This window comes from Sinocyclocheilus grahami, unplaced genomic scaffold (genome assembly GCF_001515645.1).
Source record: "Sinocyclocheilus grahami isolate Dianchi unplaced genomic scaffold, SAMN03320097.WGS_v1.1 scaffold1545.1, whole genome shotgun sequence".
Classification (NCBI taxonomy): Eukaryota; Metazoa; Chordata; class Actinopteri; order Cypriniformes; family Cyprinidae; genus Sinocyclocheilus; species Sinocyclocheilus grahami.
This window is the reverse complement of record NW_015506724.1, coordinates 204300-223631: the sequence shown is the minus strand read 5'-3', so window position 1 is coordinate 223631 and position 19332 is coordinate 204300. Positions and strand designations below refer to the sequence as shown.

General features: G+C 37.7%; 2 protein-coding genes across 2 annotated transcripts in view; both read left to right on the top strand.

Annotated features, from left to right (window-relative positions):
- Positions 1-4158: 4158 nt before the first annotated feature.
- gpx2 (glutathione peroxidase 2) lies at positions 4159-5013 on the top strand. The gene is made up of 2 exons (XM_016257338.1): positions 4159-4436; positions 4655-5013. The coding sequence occupies exons 1-2, from the start codon at positions 4215-4217 to the stop codon at positions 5006-5008; spliced, it is 576 nt and encodes a 191-aa protein (XP_016112824.1). The 5' UTR covers positions 4159-4214; the 3' UTR covers positions 5009-5013.
- A 12008-nt stretch (positions 5014-17021) lies between these two features.
- Positions 17022-19332, top strand: part of LOC107571057 (origin recognition complex subunit 3-like) — a 13517-nt gene continuing 11206 nt past the window's right edge. Inside the window, exons 1-4 of the mRNA XM_016257335.1 lie at positions 17022-17197; positions 17330-17384; positions 17474-17565; positions 18923-19055. Coding sequence (XP_016112821.1) covers positions 17162-17197; positions 17330-17384; positions 17474-17565; positions 18923-19055 — 316 coding nt within the window. The 5' untranslated portion in view covers positions 17022-17161. The remainder of the gene's footprint in view (positions 17198-17329; positions 17385-17473; positions 17566-18922; positions 19056-19332) is intronic.

Here is a 19332-nt window from a genome sequence, read left to right as displayed (position 1 = left end):
TGAAACACAGCAGACCAAAATGGTCCTAGAGCTGGACATATCCAAAACATATGACCCAAAGCAGCCTCACCTCTGTGACATCTAGAACATGTCGAGTCTATTTCTGGGAATATTCTCGCCAGTTTACTTCTAGAAAAGCGAAGCCTGTGAATTATCTTAAATTGTAATAGTCCATGTCTGACACGAATAGATGTTGAATGAATTCACTTAACTGCTGACCATCAGACTGCCTCTGGGACTACACTTCCAAAGTAACTCTCCAAGAGCGGGGTTGGAGATCCCTGATTTGGTGCATAAAATGTCAGTAAACATTGAAAATGTAAAATGTCATAAACACAGAGCCTTCCCTTATTAGTATTTCCCATTAAGTCAAGTCCATGGGATATATTTTTCATATGTTTTCCACCCCCTTTGGGTATGATGTGACCTCCCCAGTGTTCCTTTCTCACTAAGAGTGAGAACGTTTCCCAGTGTTAACAACTAGGTATGCTCAGCTGTGGTATGCTCAGCTGTTAAAGGTTAACTATTTCAGGATTTATAGAAAAGGCTATGTACAGCTAAAGTGACATCTTTTCATTGTTTTGGTAAGTTTCCTATAGGTGAAGGAGATGTGAGGCCATGCTTTCTGGGCATTGGAAGGTTACAAAGGGTTGAAGTGCATTTGGTAATTGGACACTCAGCATTTGCCCAACATAGACTTGTAACACAGTTCAGCTAGTTGTGGCATTTAATTATAATTACCCCTAGTGTCAGAACTCCGACATAACATCTCTGTTTCCTCCATCAGGGAATGTCTTGGTTTCTATTGTCACCCTCATTCCCTGATTGAGGGAACAGATGGTGCGTTCAAGTCATGTCGGATAGATCGTATTTACGAGTTGAACGCACATGAACGCCACCACAAAGTCGTTATTAGGAGTGGGAAACTTGAAATTTTCTTTAAGCCCCGAGTTTCCGAGTTGGGGGCGTGTCAATGAGAAACATGGCGGAATCGATGGATGCAACGTCTGTAGTTGACGGTAAATTTTTGTTTAAATTGATAGTTTAGTTGTCCTATAAACCTAAATTGGTCATGTTCTTGTTACCCAGCTAGTTAATGAAATCCAAGTAAAAAAAATGCAGACCCTGTTGTATTTTCTTGTAATTTATTAAAAGAAGGTACACCGCCATCTTGTGCCAACTAAACTGACTTGAACGCACCTGACGTCGTAATTACGACTTGTCAACTTGTAAGTACGAACGTCCCAGGAGGACTTGAACGCAGCAAGAGATGTTGTGTCTCTCATGCCAAAACTCTGAACTGCTACTGACAGAGTTAAAATGCTATCTCGTCTCCTCAGCCTAAACCTAACTGAGTGAAGCATGTGAAATGGGATGTCTGGGGCGTGGCCACGCATGCAAATTTCACTTGCCAATTTCATTGGCCTTTTCTGAATAGGTCAGAGGTGTTTTAATTTTTTTTGCTGTAAGGAAATGTTGGAACCTGTTGATGATTTATTTCGTTAATTTAGCTACTGTATGAAAAAAAAATACCTAGAGTTGTTTGTTTTCTTTTAAAAGAGTTGGAAAGGCTTTTCTGTTGGTAAAAAAATAAAAATCACAAAATGTTCTCTGTCAGCCTATTTCCCTGCATTTATCACATGTAAATCCCTCCGAACAGAAAAAGCTACACAGACAGAAAAGTCTACACTAAACATGCGGCAAGCAGGGCAAATGACACTAACGAGAAGATACTATAATTCACCTTGATTTTTTGTTTATTCCGACTTACCACAGTTGCTTTATGGACTCATAAGAGATGGAGCAAGAGAAAAACGAAGACCGTAAGTACAAATGACAAGTTAACAGTCTAATGAAATGCTAACACACTTTGCTAGCAATAGGGAATTAGAATAAAAAAAACTAGTGATGTCAAAATAATTTCATAGACAATATCAGCTAGTCTCAGATGTGTGATGACAATTTTTAACAATTTAAACAGTGAAGCATGATAGTAAGACGGAGATTCAAAACAAAGCTAGACAGAGCTACAACTGCGAACCACTCAGCAGTGAGGCAGACAGGAACCGGTTCAGTTATACGATTACTCCTCAGACCACCACAGGACTCTCCAGCTGAAATATTATATGATCATGAAAATATAAATATAAAATATTCATATAAAATCATGAATAACAAAAGCAAAAAGTCTATCATGATAAAAGGCCCAGGAACATAATTGAGGAAACCGGGATAGGTGTGTTTGATCAGGGTTGGAGCTAAACTCTGCAGGGCATTGGTCCTCCAGGGCAAGATTTGAGGAACCCTGATTTCAAGACTAGGGCTGTGCGATTAATAGAATTTTAGTTTCGTTTTTGATTTTGGCTTCAAGCGATTATAAAAACACCATGCCATATTCTGTTCCTTTCCTTTTATGCAGTGTACTCCATTTCCAGACTGCTTTCGCCCCACAGCAGTTACGCAACATACAAATCAGTCAAGTCATGTAATGTGACAGGATGTACTACAACTAAAAAAAGAGTTAAAAGCATATTGAGCTGTAAAAGAGCCTCTGTTCCCCAGGTGGCAATCCGAGACGGAGCGAAATGGGGACAAGCACAGGCTGCTTTGGGTGTGTGCTTAAACAGACAAAAACACCCAAAAATATGTCAATGTCTGTCTTGGTGAGTTTTCACTTAAATGCTGTCTAATGTGAACGCAAACAGTTGGGAAAGTAATCTATGCATTCAGTCTTAAAGTGACAGCAGCATAAAAAAAACTAATCAAGCAAATAAATTCATCACTCATTGCTCTTCATTGAATAATTAAGAGTATAATTAATAATTAAGAGTTAATGGTGTTTATTCTGATTTCCAATACTGTTCCACTGGTTCACCTCAAGGCTGTTGTCTGGCACCGTTTTTGTTTTATCCTGTATTCATATTATAAAGTGTGTGGATGTCTCGGCGATTGTGAGCCTTCTCCACTAACAGGATCTAAGGCATGGTCTGGTCATGGAGGATTTTGTGCCATGATCGATTTTTTTTCTTCATTTGAATGTTAATAAAACAAAGAACATGGTGATTGATTATGGGAGGTCCTCACCAAAGTCCATTTCAAGGAAAGTTTGTTCACTCCGGGCAGCTCATGCAAGACCAAGTCCTATCTAAATGAATGTGGGAATCCTGAAATCTGAAAAACTGCTTGCTGAACTCGCAATTAAATTACATATTTCAAATCCGCAACAAAATCGGAAATGAACTGCCTCATGAATGTTGTTTATGTTCAAATAGCATTTAAAACGCTTATTTCTCAGGCTAGACCAGCCAATGTGCTTGTGCAGTCATAGCATGCTTATTTATTTATTTTTTAAGGAAATTAAAATCTTTTAGAGTAAAATAACTGATTTTTATAAGCTGTTTTGATATGTTGTTTTGACATACTGGCAGCACGCCACTTTTAAAGAAAAATATGAGTTTTGGAAAGAATCAAATGCTTTTTGGTTACAAGTGATACTGTAAGATGTTCTGCAGGTGTCTCGGCTTTATCTTCTCCAATAAAGTTTATGTTTTGAAAGCCCTTTTGCAAAGAGAAGAAGACTTTTTCTCCAACAGTAGCTGGTAGTTAGTTTCGTATGCATGCTGAATGTAAGCACTTATTTCTACAAAAAAAATCATGAAAATGAAGCTGTGCATGTACTGTATGCATATTTGCACCACACTTCCACAAAGAAATTAATGGTACTAACAAAAACTGTTAATAAGCATTTAAGTGACACTATACATTGCATGAAAGATCTTAGACATACAGTGTAGGCACTCTAAAGATGATTAACTTGTGCAATCATCCATTTTTAATAACATTCAAGGTAATGGAGACAGAGACTTTATTAATAAAGCATGGCCCAGAAACTGATACGCTTAGTAAAATATCTACAGAGCTTAATGGAGTGTTATTTAATCTGTAGCAGGCTGTGTAATTCTCTTTCCATTTGAATATTACAATTTTGTTATTATGGCTATATTGAATAGTTAAGGAAAAACTCCATTGTTCCATTGCTACAGTCTTTAATTCCAAATTCTGAGACCGGTATCTTCTCAAAGGTTGATGTATCACATATCTGTCTAAGGCACCTGATATGCATTATACATGTGGTCATGTGACCTGTATTGTCAACATTAAAGTAGAAAAAGACACTGCTAATGTCATTGTGACGAGGAGAGCAATAGTGAACAATGACATTTATAGCGAAGACGTTTTATGATCTGCGTGCAACTACACTGGAAGGGGAAACAATAGATTTCAATATTTTCAGAGGAAGAGTGGTGTTAATTGAGAATGTGGCATCACTTTGAGGGACAACCACCCAGGACTATATCCAGCTTAATGAGCTCCAGAGCAGGTACCCTCACCGGCTTGTGGTCCTGGGCTTTCCCTGCAACCAGTTTGGATACCAGGTTTGTAAATGATTACGTGCAACTCACTGTTTCAATTAGTTGTAGTTTATCTATAAATGTAATTTAGTTCATACACGAGTTCGGTGTCACATAAATTATAAATATATCTGTTCATGATAAGTTACCAGTGTTTCAGAATTTTGCAGGAATGTTGTACACAATTTGGATTAACATAATAATTATTGCATTGTTCCAATACTGTCTTTCTCATTTTCCAGGAGAACTGTTCTGATGCAGAAATTCCAAATTCCTTGAAATATGTACGTCCAGGTGAAGGGTATAAGCCTGCATTCACCATTTTTGAGAAGTGCGTTGTAAATGGGAGTGATGCACATCCTGTCTTTTCTTACTTGAAAGACAAGCTTCCTTATCCAGATGATGACCCTATGTCATTCATGCAGGACCCTAAATATCTGGTCTGGAATCCCATCAGTCGGAATGATATTTCATGGAATTTTGAAAAATTTCTTATTGGACCAGAGGGTGAGCCCTTCAAGAGATACAGTAAAAGGTTTCAAACTATCAATATTGCACCAGACATTCAAAGACTACTGAAACTGACCAAGAACTAATCGAAAACAAGTTAATTGATCATGTTTCATATTTAGTCATATGTTAACTCAATGTGACATTATCTTCCATGTTAGCAACACTGTGGCATCATCTTAATTTCTTTTATATTACTTAATGAGAGTGACACACCAAAATGTAACAGGGTTTCACTTGAGATTGTAAATATGAAAGAATTATGGATGGTGCCATTAACAAATTCTCTGCAATGGAAGTACCTTAATAAAATATTGATTAACACACTGTTGGTTCTGGCTTAGTAGACATGTCTCCGTGCTGGGGCAGTATGGAATCCCATGACTTTGCTTCACTTGTTTTACAGAATGTCTCCTCTGTCTTATTAATGTGACATCTGCATGTGCTTTCACATTGTTCATGATGAGGAATGTCTCATGAGATATACTGTAGTAACCCTACTGTAGATTACCTTTTCCAGATAACAAGGTGACATTGATACTATGTTGAGTTTTCATCCAAACCATCATCTTGGATGAAATGTTGACTCAACATTGAAATTTTGATTAAAGCTGACAGCGCACATGAGTTGAGAAAAGGATACTGAGCTAACATCGATTTGTTGTCGATGACTAAAAGATCATGAAAGTAAATCTATATGGAATGAGTGTTACCCAATCAGTGGGGTGTCTTCAACTGCTTTCCCCGATTTGTTGTAATACGCCGGGGGCTTGGTTTAGGGATGGGCCTTTGAGTAAAGCAGCAAAAAATAAATAAATAAAATTCATCCATTGTCTGGTTGAACTTGGTTTGAGAACAGATAAATGTTTAAGGTTCTATATTGTCTTACTTATTCAGCAATTTCTATGATAATCAAAGCATTTACCAATTAGCAAGTTAGCATTTACTGAAGCAAGTTATTAGCTATTTATAGCTGGTTAAGTTTCCATTACTAAAAATATTTAAATTGAAATTGCATGATAATTGTGAGTTAAATGTATTAGTTAGCTTACTTAAATATTTTAAAGGTGGCATATCATGAAAATCTTACTTTTCCAGGTTTTAAGTGCTATAATCTGGTCTCCGGCGCATCTACCAACCAAGGAAACATGAAAAAGATGAACTCAGTAACTTTGTTTTAGTAAGCCTTTTTCTGCAAGCCTCGGAAAAACGAGCATGTCTGATTTCTCTCCCCTGGTGACATTGAAAAGGGATCGCATTATAATATTACCGCCCCTTAATCTGTACGTTTCCCCCCACGGTGCTGTCATTTTGATTTCGCAAGCGACAACGGTGTACCAGCTCTAATGCCATGGCGAAAGTTTGAGCAAAACATGCTAACTGTTCTGTCTTTGTCTGCACAGACGAGCACAGAACACTGTTTAGAGTCCCAGCCTCAGAGGAGACAACAGAGCAGTGGATTTATTGATTTATTTACTGTATATTGCTGCTGCCACACAGATCTAAAATAAACATGTGATTTATTTCCCAGCTGTTTACCTACACAGACATAACCAGTGTTGGGGAAAGTTACTTTTAAAAGTAATGCATTACAATATTGCGTTACTCCCTAAAAAAGTAACTAATTACGTTACTTAGTTACTTTTTATGGAAAGTAATGCGTTACATTACTTTTGCGTTACTTTTTAAATATGAGCATTGCTTGATTGTTTTTAATATAAGAAGTTCTATTTATAGCAAATGTAAAAGCCCTTTCACACCAAAAAGTGTAATGAATAAACCTAAAGCAAATTCACGTCTGTACAGTAGAACGCAGGAGAAGAAACACTCTTCAGCAATAAAAAAACAATGAAGCACAATTGTTAGTTTATCTAAAATCATTTTTGCTTATTAGTACGGTTGAACTGCATCATCAAAGGTCAGCAGCAAAGACATTGGTTAATAAAATGGGATTAGATACATTTGTGTTATTTAACATGTTTAATTATTGCAGGTTTGCGTCATATTCTGAGTTTGCATTTCACTGTTTTAATTAATTTTGATGAATACTAAATCAGTTTTTTGTGAGTGGGATGAATTAATGCACATTCACATTTAGTCTAGAACTACAGTAACATCGTGTTCACACAGTGCACACAACGCCTTTGCACTTCCGATTTCTCCCAATATGGGGACAGGAGACTTGTCAGTCAATAAATGGGAAAACAAAGTAACTCAGATATTTTCTTGTAAATTAAAAAAGCAATGTGTTATTTTACTAGCTACTTGAAAAAAGTAATCTGATTACGTAACTTGCGTTACTTGTAATGCGTTAACCCCAACACTGGACATAACCGACAGTTTTTGTAACTTGTGTGTTTTTAACGTAAACTTGTGTGTGAATGAGAAATTAGTTTAGTACTCACATGCTGTGACAGCTGCTTTCTGTATGTGTGCACTCAGTAAACCGAAGTGCTACTGCAGAGTTAGTGCATCAGAGAAAACAAAGAAGAAGAAGAGCAGCTGTAGCGTCAATTTTTTGGCATTTCTAAAGGCGGTCGCACACCGGAGAGAAGCGCAGTGCCGCGTTTAGAACAATTCTTTGAAAACGTCTTTGTTTGGGCTTCCGAAAGCAAATTATGTCAGGAAACAGTGGTTGCAATTTATTTTTAACTCTGTTCCTGAGCATTATAACACCAATTTGCTATTGTGTGCTGCGCATTTTACTGAGGACAGCTTCCACAACATGAGGGACTACAGTGCCAGTATCGCCAAAAAGCTTTTGTTGAAAGACGGAGCAAGGGGTGTGGCAGTACTGAAACACCGTCTAAGCTGTTCACCAATCACAACGCACTGGGACAGCTAACCAATCAGAACACATTTCATTTTTCGGAAGGCGGGCCTTCATCAAAGCCGGAACTAATCGAGCCGTTTGTGCCAGGCTGGGGAGAAGGGTTTTTTAATAATGTAAATTATGTGGAAAATAATGCGTTTTTCGAATCACCAAACATGAGAGCATGTTCTAGTACACCCCCAAAACAAAATCAAGACCTTGTAAAAGAGCATAATAGGACCCCTTTAACAAACTTTTTCCTTCACTTGGCTCGGCTTTGATGCTTGTTCCCTTATCCTTTTAAACGGATTGCTGCTTCTTCTTTTTTTGATTTTGTTTTCTCTGTGGAATTCCTTATGCTTTCAGTGTGGCAAAGGACAGCTCAGCCTTGTCATTAATCCTTTCTCTTCTATTTGTTAGTGTTTTCAAACGTGGGTGCTTAGAAATCATGCATTGAAAATAATACCCTCTTACCTGACCCCACCCCTAATCACAACTGTCACTGTGACATAAGCAAATCAGGTAACAGGGTCGAAAATTCCCATCCGATATGGCCTTGCCCACTGATCTGGTAGCTTCCATTACTGTCCTGCAGAGAACTAGTCAAGTCAAGTCAAGTCAAGTCTGCTTCATTGTCAATTCTTCCAAATGTACAGCACATACACACAGAGAATTGAAATTGCGTTACTCTCAGACCCTTGGTGCATACAGATAACACTAACAGTAGAACATAAATACAGATAGATACAGATTACATATAAAATACAACTATACAAATAAGGTAAAATGTCAAAAAAAAAATATAAAGCAGCACAAGGCACATGGCAGATAGAGTGCAAACCAGTGGAGTAGACAACAGTGCCGATATAATGATTTGTAGTGCAAAAGAGCTTATTTAGACTGATTAAAGTGACAGTGTGTGTGTGTATTAGGGAGGGGGGAGTGGGAGAGTCCGTCAGAGGGTCAGAGTTCAGAGGTGCGTGGGGCAAAAGAGGGGAGGGGGGGCAAGGTCGGGAGGGAGTTCAGCTTCCTGACAGCTTGATGGATGAAGCTGTCCTTCAGTCTGCTGGTCCTGGCCTGGAGACTCCGCAGTCTCCTCCCTGATTGCAGCAGACTGAAGAAGCTGTGTGTCGGGTGGGTGGGATCACCTGCGATGCAGAGGGCTTTGCGGGTGAGACGGGTGTTGTAGATGTCCTGAAGGGAGGGGAGAGGAAAGAGGCACCAACGATCTTCTCAGCTGCTCTCACTATGCGTTGAAGTGTCTTGCGGTAGGACGCGTTGCAGGCGCCATACCACACAGGGATGGAGCTGGTCCGGATGCTCTCGATGGTGCCTCTGTAGAAGGTGCACATGATGGGGGCCGGGGCTCTGGCTCTTCTCAAATTGCGGAGGAAGTAGAAACGCTGCTGTGCTTTTTTGGCCAGTGCTGCGGTGTTGTTAGTCCAGGAGAGATCCTCTGTGATGTGCACACCCAGAAACTTGGTGCTGCTCACTCTCTCCACAGTCGCACCGTTGATGGTCAGAGGAACATGTTGAGTGCGCACTCTCCTGAAGTCAACAACAATCTCCTTCGTCTTCTCCACATTCAGAGAGAGATTGTTGTCACTGCACCACCCGGCCAGGCGGCTCACCTCGCTCCTGTAGTTTGTCTCATCTCTGTTGCTAATGAGACCCACTACAGTCGTGTCATCCGCAAACTTAATAAGGAGGTTGGAGTTGTGTGACGGTGTGCAGTCGTGGGTCAGCAGAGTGAAGAGGAGGGGGCTCAGCACACATCCTTGGGGGGCTCCAGTGTTCAGTGTGATGGTGCTGGATGTGTTGCTGCCGACCCGTACTGCCTGAGGTCTTCCAGTCAGAAAGTCCAACAGCCAGTTGCACAGCGAAGTGTTGAGCCCCAGCTGGACCAGTTTGTTAATGAGCTGTTGAGGGATGATTATGTTGAATGCTGAACTCAAGTCCATGAACAGCATTCTGATGTATGAGTCTGTTTTGTCCACGTGTGTGAGTGCTGAGTGGAGGGTAGTGGCGATGGCGTCATCGGTCGAGCGGTTGGACCGATATGCAAACTGGAAGGGGTCCAGGGAGGGGGGGAGGGCAGACTTGATATGGTGCATGTCTAGCCGTTCAAAGCATTTCATGAGGATGGGGGTAAGTGCAACTGGATGGTAGTCATTGAAGCAGGATGGAGACGACTTCTTCGGGACTGGAATGATGGTGGTAGCTTTGAAGCATGTGGGGACAACAGCCTGGCTTAGCGAGATGTTGAAAATGTCTGTGAAGACATCAGTGAGTTCCACTGCACAGTCTCTAAGTACACGCCCAGGAATGTTGTCAGGACCCGGAGCTTTGCGTGCTTTGATCCTGCTGAGGGATCTCCTCATGCTGTCCGGGGACAGCATCATCACCTGGTCGCCGGGAGGAGGTGGAGTCTTCTGTGCAGTGGTGCTGTTTTGTGCCTCAAAGCGAGCGAAGAAGACGTTCAGCTCGTTCAGCAGAGAGATGGTGCTGTCACAGGTGCGTGGTGGGGGCTTGTAGTCCGTAATGGTCTGTATCCCCTGCCACAGGCTCTGACAGTCTCTGCTGTCACTGAAATTATGGGCTATCCTCCTGGAGTACTGTCTTTTTGCCTCTCTGATGCCGCGGGAAAGGTTGGCCCTAGCTGTCTTCAGGCCCACCTCATCTCCAGCTCTGAAGGCAGCGTTCCGCATCTTCAGGAGTCCATAGACCTCTCCTATTAGCCACGGCTTCTGGTTGGCCCGGACAGTGATGGTCTTTGTGACTGTTACATCATCAATACACTTGGTGATGTAGGCAGTGACAGTCTCTGAGTACTCCTGAATACTTGACACACAGTAAAGGTGTCTCTTCATCAGAAGGCAGCATCTTAGGGAGGCTGCATCCTTTGTAAACCAGTCCATCTGAGGCTTCTATGCTAGACACTTTCTAAGCTTTAAAAGCTTGAATGAGATGGTCTAGTAAGTCCACATGGCTGCGTCGTAAAGGTTTGTATCACCACGGTCATGAAATGATAATACTATTAAAAATAATTTGGGAAAATACTTTATTTTAAAATCTTTGTATTATCTGCAGTGCAAAACAGTGTATAACAACTGTCTGTGGTCTCACAGTGGTATACATCATGGTAAGTTTAGCTTTATGTTGGAACCAAACAAAAAAAACTACTAAGAAAATGTAGGTTACTTTCGTAGGTGATCATCGTTCTCACACTAAGGTAAAAGCCATGCAAATATAATCTAATACCCTATAGTGTATACAAGCACGTAAGCATGCGGAGTGCACAACGAACAAAGACAGTGTATATGGGCCTACACTAAATGTAGTAAGCCCAAAGTGTACTTCAGCTGTGAAGTTCCACAGAAGCCGTGCTCCACAACAGTCCACTCATCGTCCACATGCAGCCCAATTTTTCTGTCCACGAAGATGGTGCGCATGTGTAGAACTCATCCATCCACGCTTATTTGCGGATGAATACACTTTGAAAGCTGCGTTGACCCAATGCCATGGGTTCAGACAGTAAGATTTGGTAAAGGGCCTTATCTCGCTTTATTCTTTCCTCATGTTCTTTTCACTTTTTCCTCTTGTCTGCACCATATTAAGTTCTTCATTTTCAAAAATTAACACATTCAGCTGACAGGAGTAAACATTATCAAAGTTATTATTACCAAATTTTTCTGTCTGAACCCACAGCATAGACTATATGATTATGAATGGAGGTTTCTGTGGGCTAAAAGAAAAAGAAAAATGTTATGTAAATGCCATGCTCATGATACTGAGATAAATAGTCAGCTATAAATAGTCAAATACTGTAAATAGTTGATTAACTCAATATCTGGTAATTTAGTGATTTATACACGAGACAAATGCAATAAAAAACAGGTCCTAATCCATTAGCCACATTACTGTCATGGCTTCATGTGCTACTCCAGTACAGTTGGTGGTGGTAATATGGCAATTGATAGTTTAGCAGCATTCATAGATTTAAACATCAAAACCAACTTTTGAGCATAAAATTCTCACCTGATCGCTGAAGGAAGGTTGTGGGGAATCGAGACCGACAGCGTCAACACTGGAAACAACTTGCGAGCAGCAGCCAACTGATTACGGAGTAGAAAACAATAGGATACAAACGATGCTTCCATGAGTCAAGAAGTTGGAGAAAGGCAGAGGACATGAGCTGGTCAATGACTGGGTCAGGATGCATTACCTTGATGATATGTATGAAGAGGAACGAATGGAGGAAGAAGGAAGGGAGAAGGGTATAAGTATAGGATTATTATAAATATAAAAAAGAGCTTGGAGGAAAGTAGTTCTGAAGAAAATGAACAAACGGTTTGGAAAAAGGGGACGAATTTAAAATCATCGCTGTGTTTAGGAAGGAGTGTGAACACATAGTCCAATTGCATAAAAAAAAAAAAACATAAATGGGTGAAATAGGACATTCTAAATCCTTGGTTTCAAAAATACTTTGTTCCTCTTTTCTACATTTTGTCATTGTTTCCTTCACAAAGGAATAAAGCGTTAGTTATTGGAAATATATGCAAAAAGACTGAAATGTTCATTAAATGTTTTACAGAAAAACATTATCAAACACCTTCACTGTAAAATAAAAAGATAAAAAAGCGACAGCTGCTGAACATAAAATGTAAGCAATAAGGGTATATTCACACCTGTCTTGTTTGGTTCGATTGAATCGAACTCAAGTTCGTTTCCCCCCTTGGTGCGGATCTTTTGGGCAGGTGTGAATACAGCAATCGCACTCGGGTACGGACCAAACAACCGTACCGAGACCCAGCTGAAGAGGTGGTCTCGGTCCACTTCCAAACGAACTCTGGTACAGTTGAATGGATAAACCAATGAATGGATGACCTTAAGCACACGTGTGGTTTTGTTTACAGTTTCTGGTTCACTTGCAAAAAGGGCAATGTGAAAGCAAACCGCACCAAACAAACAAAAAAAAAACATTGTATTTGGTCCGGCCCAAGGCAAGTGAACTAGTGGACTTTCCTGGTGTGAATACACCCATGAGTGAGCTAATGTATAGACATCATTAGTAGTGGCTAAATAAAGCGACATGCAACATAACATCAGTGCATTTCAGTCCGTCCTGGATTGAAGAACAGACTCTACTCTTCAGCACAACAGTAATCCACAAAACTAAGGCAACAGAAACAGAAACCCTTTAAATCCCAACAAAACATTAAACACACATTAAATACGGATCTCTCAAGATCTAGCACAGAATGATTAAACAGCATTACCAGCTTCACTTATTACTAAAATACATACAGAATTAACAGAGGTTTAAATATTGAAGTTTTATTTAAAAATAATAAAGTTAACCATGATGGAGGTCAGCGTTTGCTTTAGTTGGGCCCTTGACCCTTAACTTTCTAACATTAGTATTTAGAAGAAAAAAAAAAAACTTTGATTGGGTGATATTTGCTACTTGTTGGTGATTATGTGGTCATCGTGGCCTGATTAACTGATACCACCCAGAGTCTGATTTCTGATTGAACAGTTTGGTGGTAATTAGTCATTTCACACTGGAGTACTGAAGTGCTGTGATATTTTGAAAGACTTAGTATGTTAGTATGTAGAAAATGTTTTGACAGGGTGTTTTTTTACTTTACAGTGAAGGTGTTTGATCATAATAATTCAAGAAATGCTTGTAAAATAACAGTGTTTTTCTGTTAAATATTTAATGCAAATTACTGTAAAAGTTTTTACACTATTTAAAATAGGATATTTTACTTCAATTTTACCGTTTTTGTTTGGGAGCCGTTGCTGCCAGTCATTTGACTGTTTATTATTATTATTATTATTATTATTATTATTTTAAAGTGAAGATGTTTGATTGCAGTAATATAGGAAATACCTAAAATAACTGTAATAAAATAATAATTTTATTTAAATTTTACTGTTTGTGTTTTTTTAACAATTTTCTGTTTGTTTGTTTGTTTGCTTGTTTGTTTTGTTTTACAGTGTGAGCAATGGTGCCATCTGCACCATCTGGTGGTGATTTCACAAATTATTTTCGCCATTATTTTTGTAATTTTACATACACTTTTATGTAATTTGAGAAAACAGAAAAATACTCTATACTCTATAAATAGTACAGTATTTTTCTTTATAAAAAATGTAATTACTGTAATGTGTCTTTAATGCCTTAATACTTAAAATATCAGCTTTTCTAATTCGTTTATTAAAGGTATCATCTGCATTCAGGAAATTCGTTTGAAACCATTATAAAACTTTATAATTGTATCCGATACAGAACAATGGTCATGGGGGGACTATAGGATATAATAGATCTTTACTGCCATTGTTTTGAAAAGAACAAAAGCAAATTATTTTCGCCATTATTTTTGTAATTTTACATACACTTTTATGTAATTTGAGAAAACAGAAAAATACTCTATACTCTATAAATAGTACAGTATTTTTCTTTATAAAAAATTTAATTACTGTAATGTGTCTTTAATGCCATAATACTTAAAATATCAGCTTTTCTAATTCGTTTATTAAAGGTATCATCTGCATTCAGGAAATTCGTTTGAAACCATTATAAAACTTTATAATAACAGGCTATGATTGTATCCGATACAGAACAATGGTCATGGGGGGACTATAGGATATAATAGATCTTTACTGCCATTGTTTTGAAAAGAACAAAATACTATTTAGGAGTTCACAAGGATTGGCAGAATGGTAATATAAATATAAAGATAGAGATTAACAGAATAGAAATGGAAATAAATATAAATATAAGGGAGAAAAGGATGTGTTACATTTATTAAACAGAATATACATTACAAGGTAAAGGTCAAAAGAAAAGAACTGGAATTGATCATAACAGACATTTGGACAATTAAAGGTAATATTAAAATAACAAATTATTATAATCCGTGCAAGAAACTATTTTTGGAGGATCTGTTAATACCCTTAGATTGTATGGTTGTTTGATTGTGGAGATTTTATTGGTCAAAATACATCATGGGATAATTATGATGATATGAATGGAGAAGTTATAGAAGAATTAATCGATAGAAATATCTAGTAGCTATGTGTTAACAATGGAGATGGTACTAGAATAAGTGTTACAAATGAGAAAGAGACAACAGTATATCACAGTTGTTCCTGAATCTGTAAAAGAAAGAGAAAGAAAGCACGATACGAAAGTGACCATTATCCAATTTTAATAGAAACTGCTTGATGATACAAGTTTGTGAAAATGGTAGGGGTGGGGTAATTTGAGCCAAAAGTCATTTCGAGCCAATGGCTCAGGTAGCTATTATTTTACTGTAATTATACGTTGCATTTCAAGAATATCAAACCAAATATATTTCATTTTGTTCTTAGTTTTGAACTTGATTTTGTTCTGTTGATTAGCCTTGTTGAAGAAAATTGACCAATAAAGTGGGATGTTGAATATTAGCCTGGTTCTGTGAGGTTAATTGCAGTCACTTGAACTTTATTTTGTTCTGAAATTTTAAAGCAAGTCTTATTGAAAAAGCCTTTAAAGTTGTAGACTTTGTCCTTGTTGGTTGGCCAGTACATCACAAGGCTCACACACAGATTTAAAGAAGTGATTTGTTTTCATGTGATAAAACAATTCTTCTCAAAAGAGAAGATTAAGAAAGAGCTAAAACTGAAATTACATGGTCAAGAGAGTACGTTTATATGTTTGTAGTTTGACTAGAAAAATACACATTGAGAAAATTATTGGTAAACGCATACAAGTACTGAATTCAGTGAGTTGCTTGCAAGGACCGAGAGGTGAGCTGAGAGGTCGGCTCTGAATATATGAACTATAATGAGCTAATACTATTAACACTTGATTATGGATGTATAGTATTTCAGTTCAACAAAAAGCATTAGGTTATTAACAGGGGCTAGAATTCGATCCCAACTGCAGATGTAACAGGAGAAATGCCCTTAGAATGCAGATGCCATAAATTACTCGGTCAGGACATAATCAAGATCATCCAAAAGTCATAAAACAATGCTGAGAGAAAGAAAAGATGCAAAAACAAAAGTACCCAAAATAAATGGAAATAAATGAATATTCCAGCAGTACCATAATCCGTGTATCATTCGATCATCCGTACAACTGCAGCAGCAGAGGACTATTATTCTGCTGTGTGATACTGCAGAAGAACTGAAGGAGGCAGGGTTTGATCTTCAGTTGACCAATCAGCAGAAAGGGGCGTTTAATTCCCGCCCACATGTAGAAATCAAATATTCAAACTGTTTATTAATTTTTCCACCCACGAACGAAAAACGAAAATTTAAGCTGAATTCTCGTTTTTCGTTTTTTGGAAGAAAAAAAACAAAAAAACGAAAAAGGATCAGTTTTCTAATTTTTCTACTTTCAATATTAAATCAAAAAACGAATGATCGAATGATACACGGATTACCATGGTCAGTAATTCACCAATAGTTAATACCACAACCCACATGAGACTGTTCATGAGAAATTCAAAACATTAGTTATGTTTGTATATATTAAGATGCAGTAGTAGGTGTGGCATTCACAGGACCATATTTTAATGTCAAAATCAGTTCAAGAATTTCAGATCATCTCTATCAGGACACTGGAGAATTGATTGCAATCCCAATGGCATTACAGTGGGTTGAGGAGAATAGACCAATGAGAACATGTTCTGACTCAAGTTCATCTTTAATGCCATTAGAAACAGGTACAGAAAGCAGAGCTGATGTGCTGATTGAGATCCTTCAGACAACATACAGGATACAGTCGATACGACGCCGTTTTTAATTCAATGTGAAGGAAGATGATGGTTTTATAAAGAAATGTTTGTAAAGGTAGAATAACAAGGAGAAATATAATTTTTTTTAAAATAAACTTAGATTTTGACATACTGCACTTAATAATACCTCGAATAAAATAGGGAGACGTAAGACAGGAACATTTGACAATTGTAATCAAGACGAAACCATAGAGCACTTGAAGAAAATGATTGATTTCCAGCTTTAAAAACTGAATTGACAAACATTTCACAAAGGAGTTCACATGATGAATGATTAACATTTTTAATGCAGTATCTGAAAAAGACAGTTAAATACAGAAATAAGAATTAAGGAGCTAATATGAATAAGGTTGTACGAGCTTGACCCACACTACTGCACAGCAGGTGGCGCTAATGCACCTGAAAGTTGTGCCATAAAATATTAAGAAGAAGAAAAAAGCGGCAAAAATGAATAGAGACGGGACTGTCATCCATGTATGTAAACAGTTGGTGGCGGTATGTGCCTACGGTGCGGAATACGCCAAAAATTCCAAAGAAGAAGAAGAAGAAGAAGAAGAAAAGCGGCAAAATAAACGCGTGGTGTACTGTCTTATGGAAGTTTGCTCGCTACTGATTTTTGTTTTTGAAGGACAGAAATGAGCGAAAGTCCTCTAACTTCATCAGTGTCAAAGGTAACATTGAGCAGACAGTCATTCATTAATCCTTACGTGGCTGAAGTAATTTGTTTAGAGTAATGATATTATGATACATATAGCCTATACACATAATGATACATATCCAGACTTCTAGATTCTGTTTTTCAGGGATGTTTTGTTTTTAAGTCAGCCTCTAAAAAGAGAAAGCGACATGTAGGAGTTGGTGAGTAATTGTAATCATTATTATCACTTTACAAATAACGTTACTTAGCTCCATTATCAAGCCTTTTCGTTTTATTTATTGGCGTGTAGGTGGATATTTGGTGGATGATAGTGACGATAACGGCAGCGATCGCTTTAGGATCTGTCAGAAATTATGGGGAACTGTTCAAATGAACACGGAGGTAAGGTTACATCCTTCTCTGCGTCTGCAACCTCTTTATCTGACCCATTAATATGTTCGTCTATTAACCAGTTTATAGTTGTCATTTTCCTTTGTATTTTTCTAGATGCTATCCATTTTTAGGACTTTTGTCAGGGTTAATCCATTTGACCTAATCAATATGTGCCTATTCATAAAATATGTGATATTTTACATAAAGTATAGTATGCAAATATGTTTATGTAAATTTATAAAACTGCTTGTACCGTCACTGCATTACTCCTCTCTGTGAACAGCCAGCTTCTTTGGCAATTAATGTTTGTGGCTTACCCTCCTTGTGAAGGGTGTCAATGATTGTCTTCTGGACAACTGTCTGATCAGCAGTCTTCCCCATGATTGTGTAGCCTAGTGGACCAAACTGAGAGACCATTTTGAAGGCTCAGGAAACCTTTGCAGGTGTTTTGAGTTGATTAGCTGATTGGCATGTCACCATATTCTAATTTGTTGAGATATTGAATTGGTGGGTTTTTGTTAAATGTGAGCCAAAATCATCACAATTAAAAGAACCAAAGACTTAAACTACTTCAGTCTGTGTGCATTGAATTTATTTAATACACAAGTTTCACAATTTGAGTTGAATTACTGAAATAAATGAACTTTTCCATGACATTCTAATTTGAGATGCAGCTGTACTTATACTAAAACTGCTTACGTAAGAGAAAGTTCACCCAAAAATGGAAATTGTGTCATCTTCAAGTTGCAAACCTATGAGATTCTTCCTTCTGTTGAGCACAAAAGAAGATTTTTTGCAGAATGTTAGTTAAATGCATAATTTTCTTTCAGGTATACCTTTTTTATTTTATAAATGTAATATTTTCGTCATTCTATTTATTTTCATTTAACTTTTTGATACACAATACCCTGTTGGGGCAACTTAATGGTTGCACTTTGTTCTGCACTATGTTCCACCACTTTAAGACAAATGGATTTGTTGTCATCATATTCAAGAGATTATAAGCTAGATGTAACGTTTTTGGGGTTTGCATCGAATGTTCTTTGACCTTTTATGCGTAATAAATTTGTTTATTATAAATTTGTTTAATAAAGTTTGATCTGTTGAAAGCAGTTATTTTGAGTTAGATGCCAAATGCTCTCCTCCTATTCAAATTTGACATTGAAGTGGTGCATACAACATATTTGACCACCGGCATTCAAATACGATTTTCAAGAAAAAAAACTAAAACCTGGGAAAAATAAATGCAGAACATGTTCACATAGGACACTATTAATACGATTATATGCATGAAACATTCAGAAACATTTGGGCACAAATGGGTTAATACGTTTTTTTTCCCCTTTATAAATATATTTTTTCACAGGCAATACAAGATCAGTTGAATAAAAAGGTACTTGACAGTCTTGCAGAGTTCATTAAAAAGCATGGCCTCGGCTGCTCATCTGATGTCTGGAGACAGAGAGCCAGTGAAATCCCCACAGCTGCTCTGATGCTGGGTATGGCCTGATTCTTATCCTAAGACTGCTCTCACAGTTTTATTTTACTTATTTATTTTCCAGCACAACTTTTGTATAATGCACATAGCTCCAAGAGTTGAATATTTAGAAAACTGAAACTAGGTCAGGGTTAATGCAAACCAATTTGTTTAAAATGAAGCCTGATTTGTGAAAGTTCACAATCATATATGGTAACATTTGATAACTGCTTTATCCTTGGATCCTTTTAATCTTGGCAATAGAATCAGCATTGGCTAGCAAAATTTTTAGTTTTTTT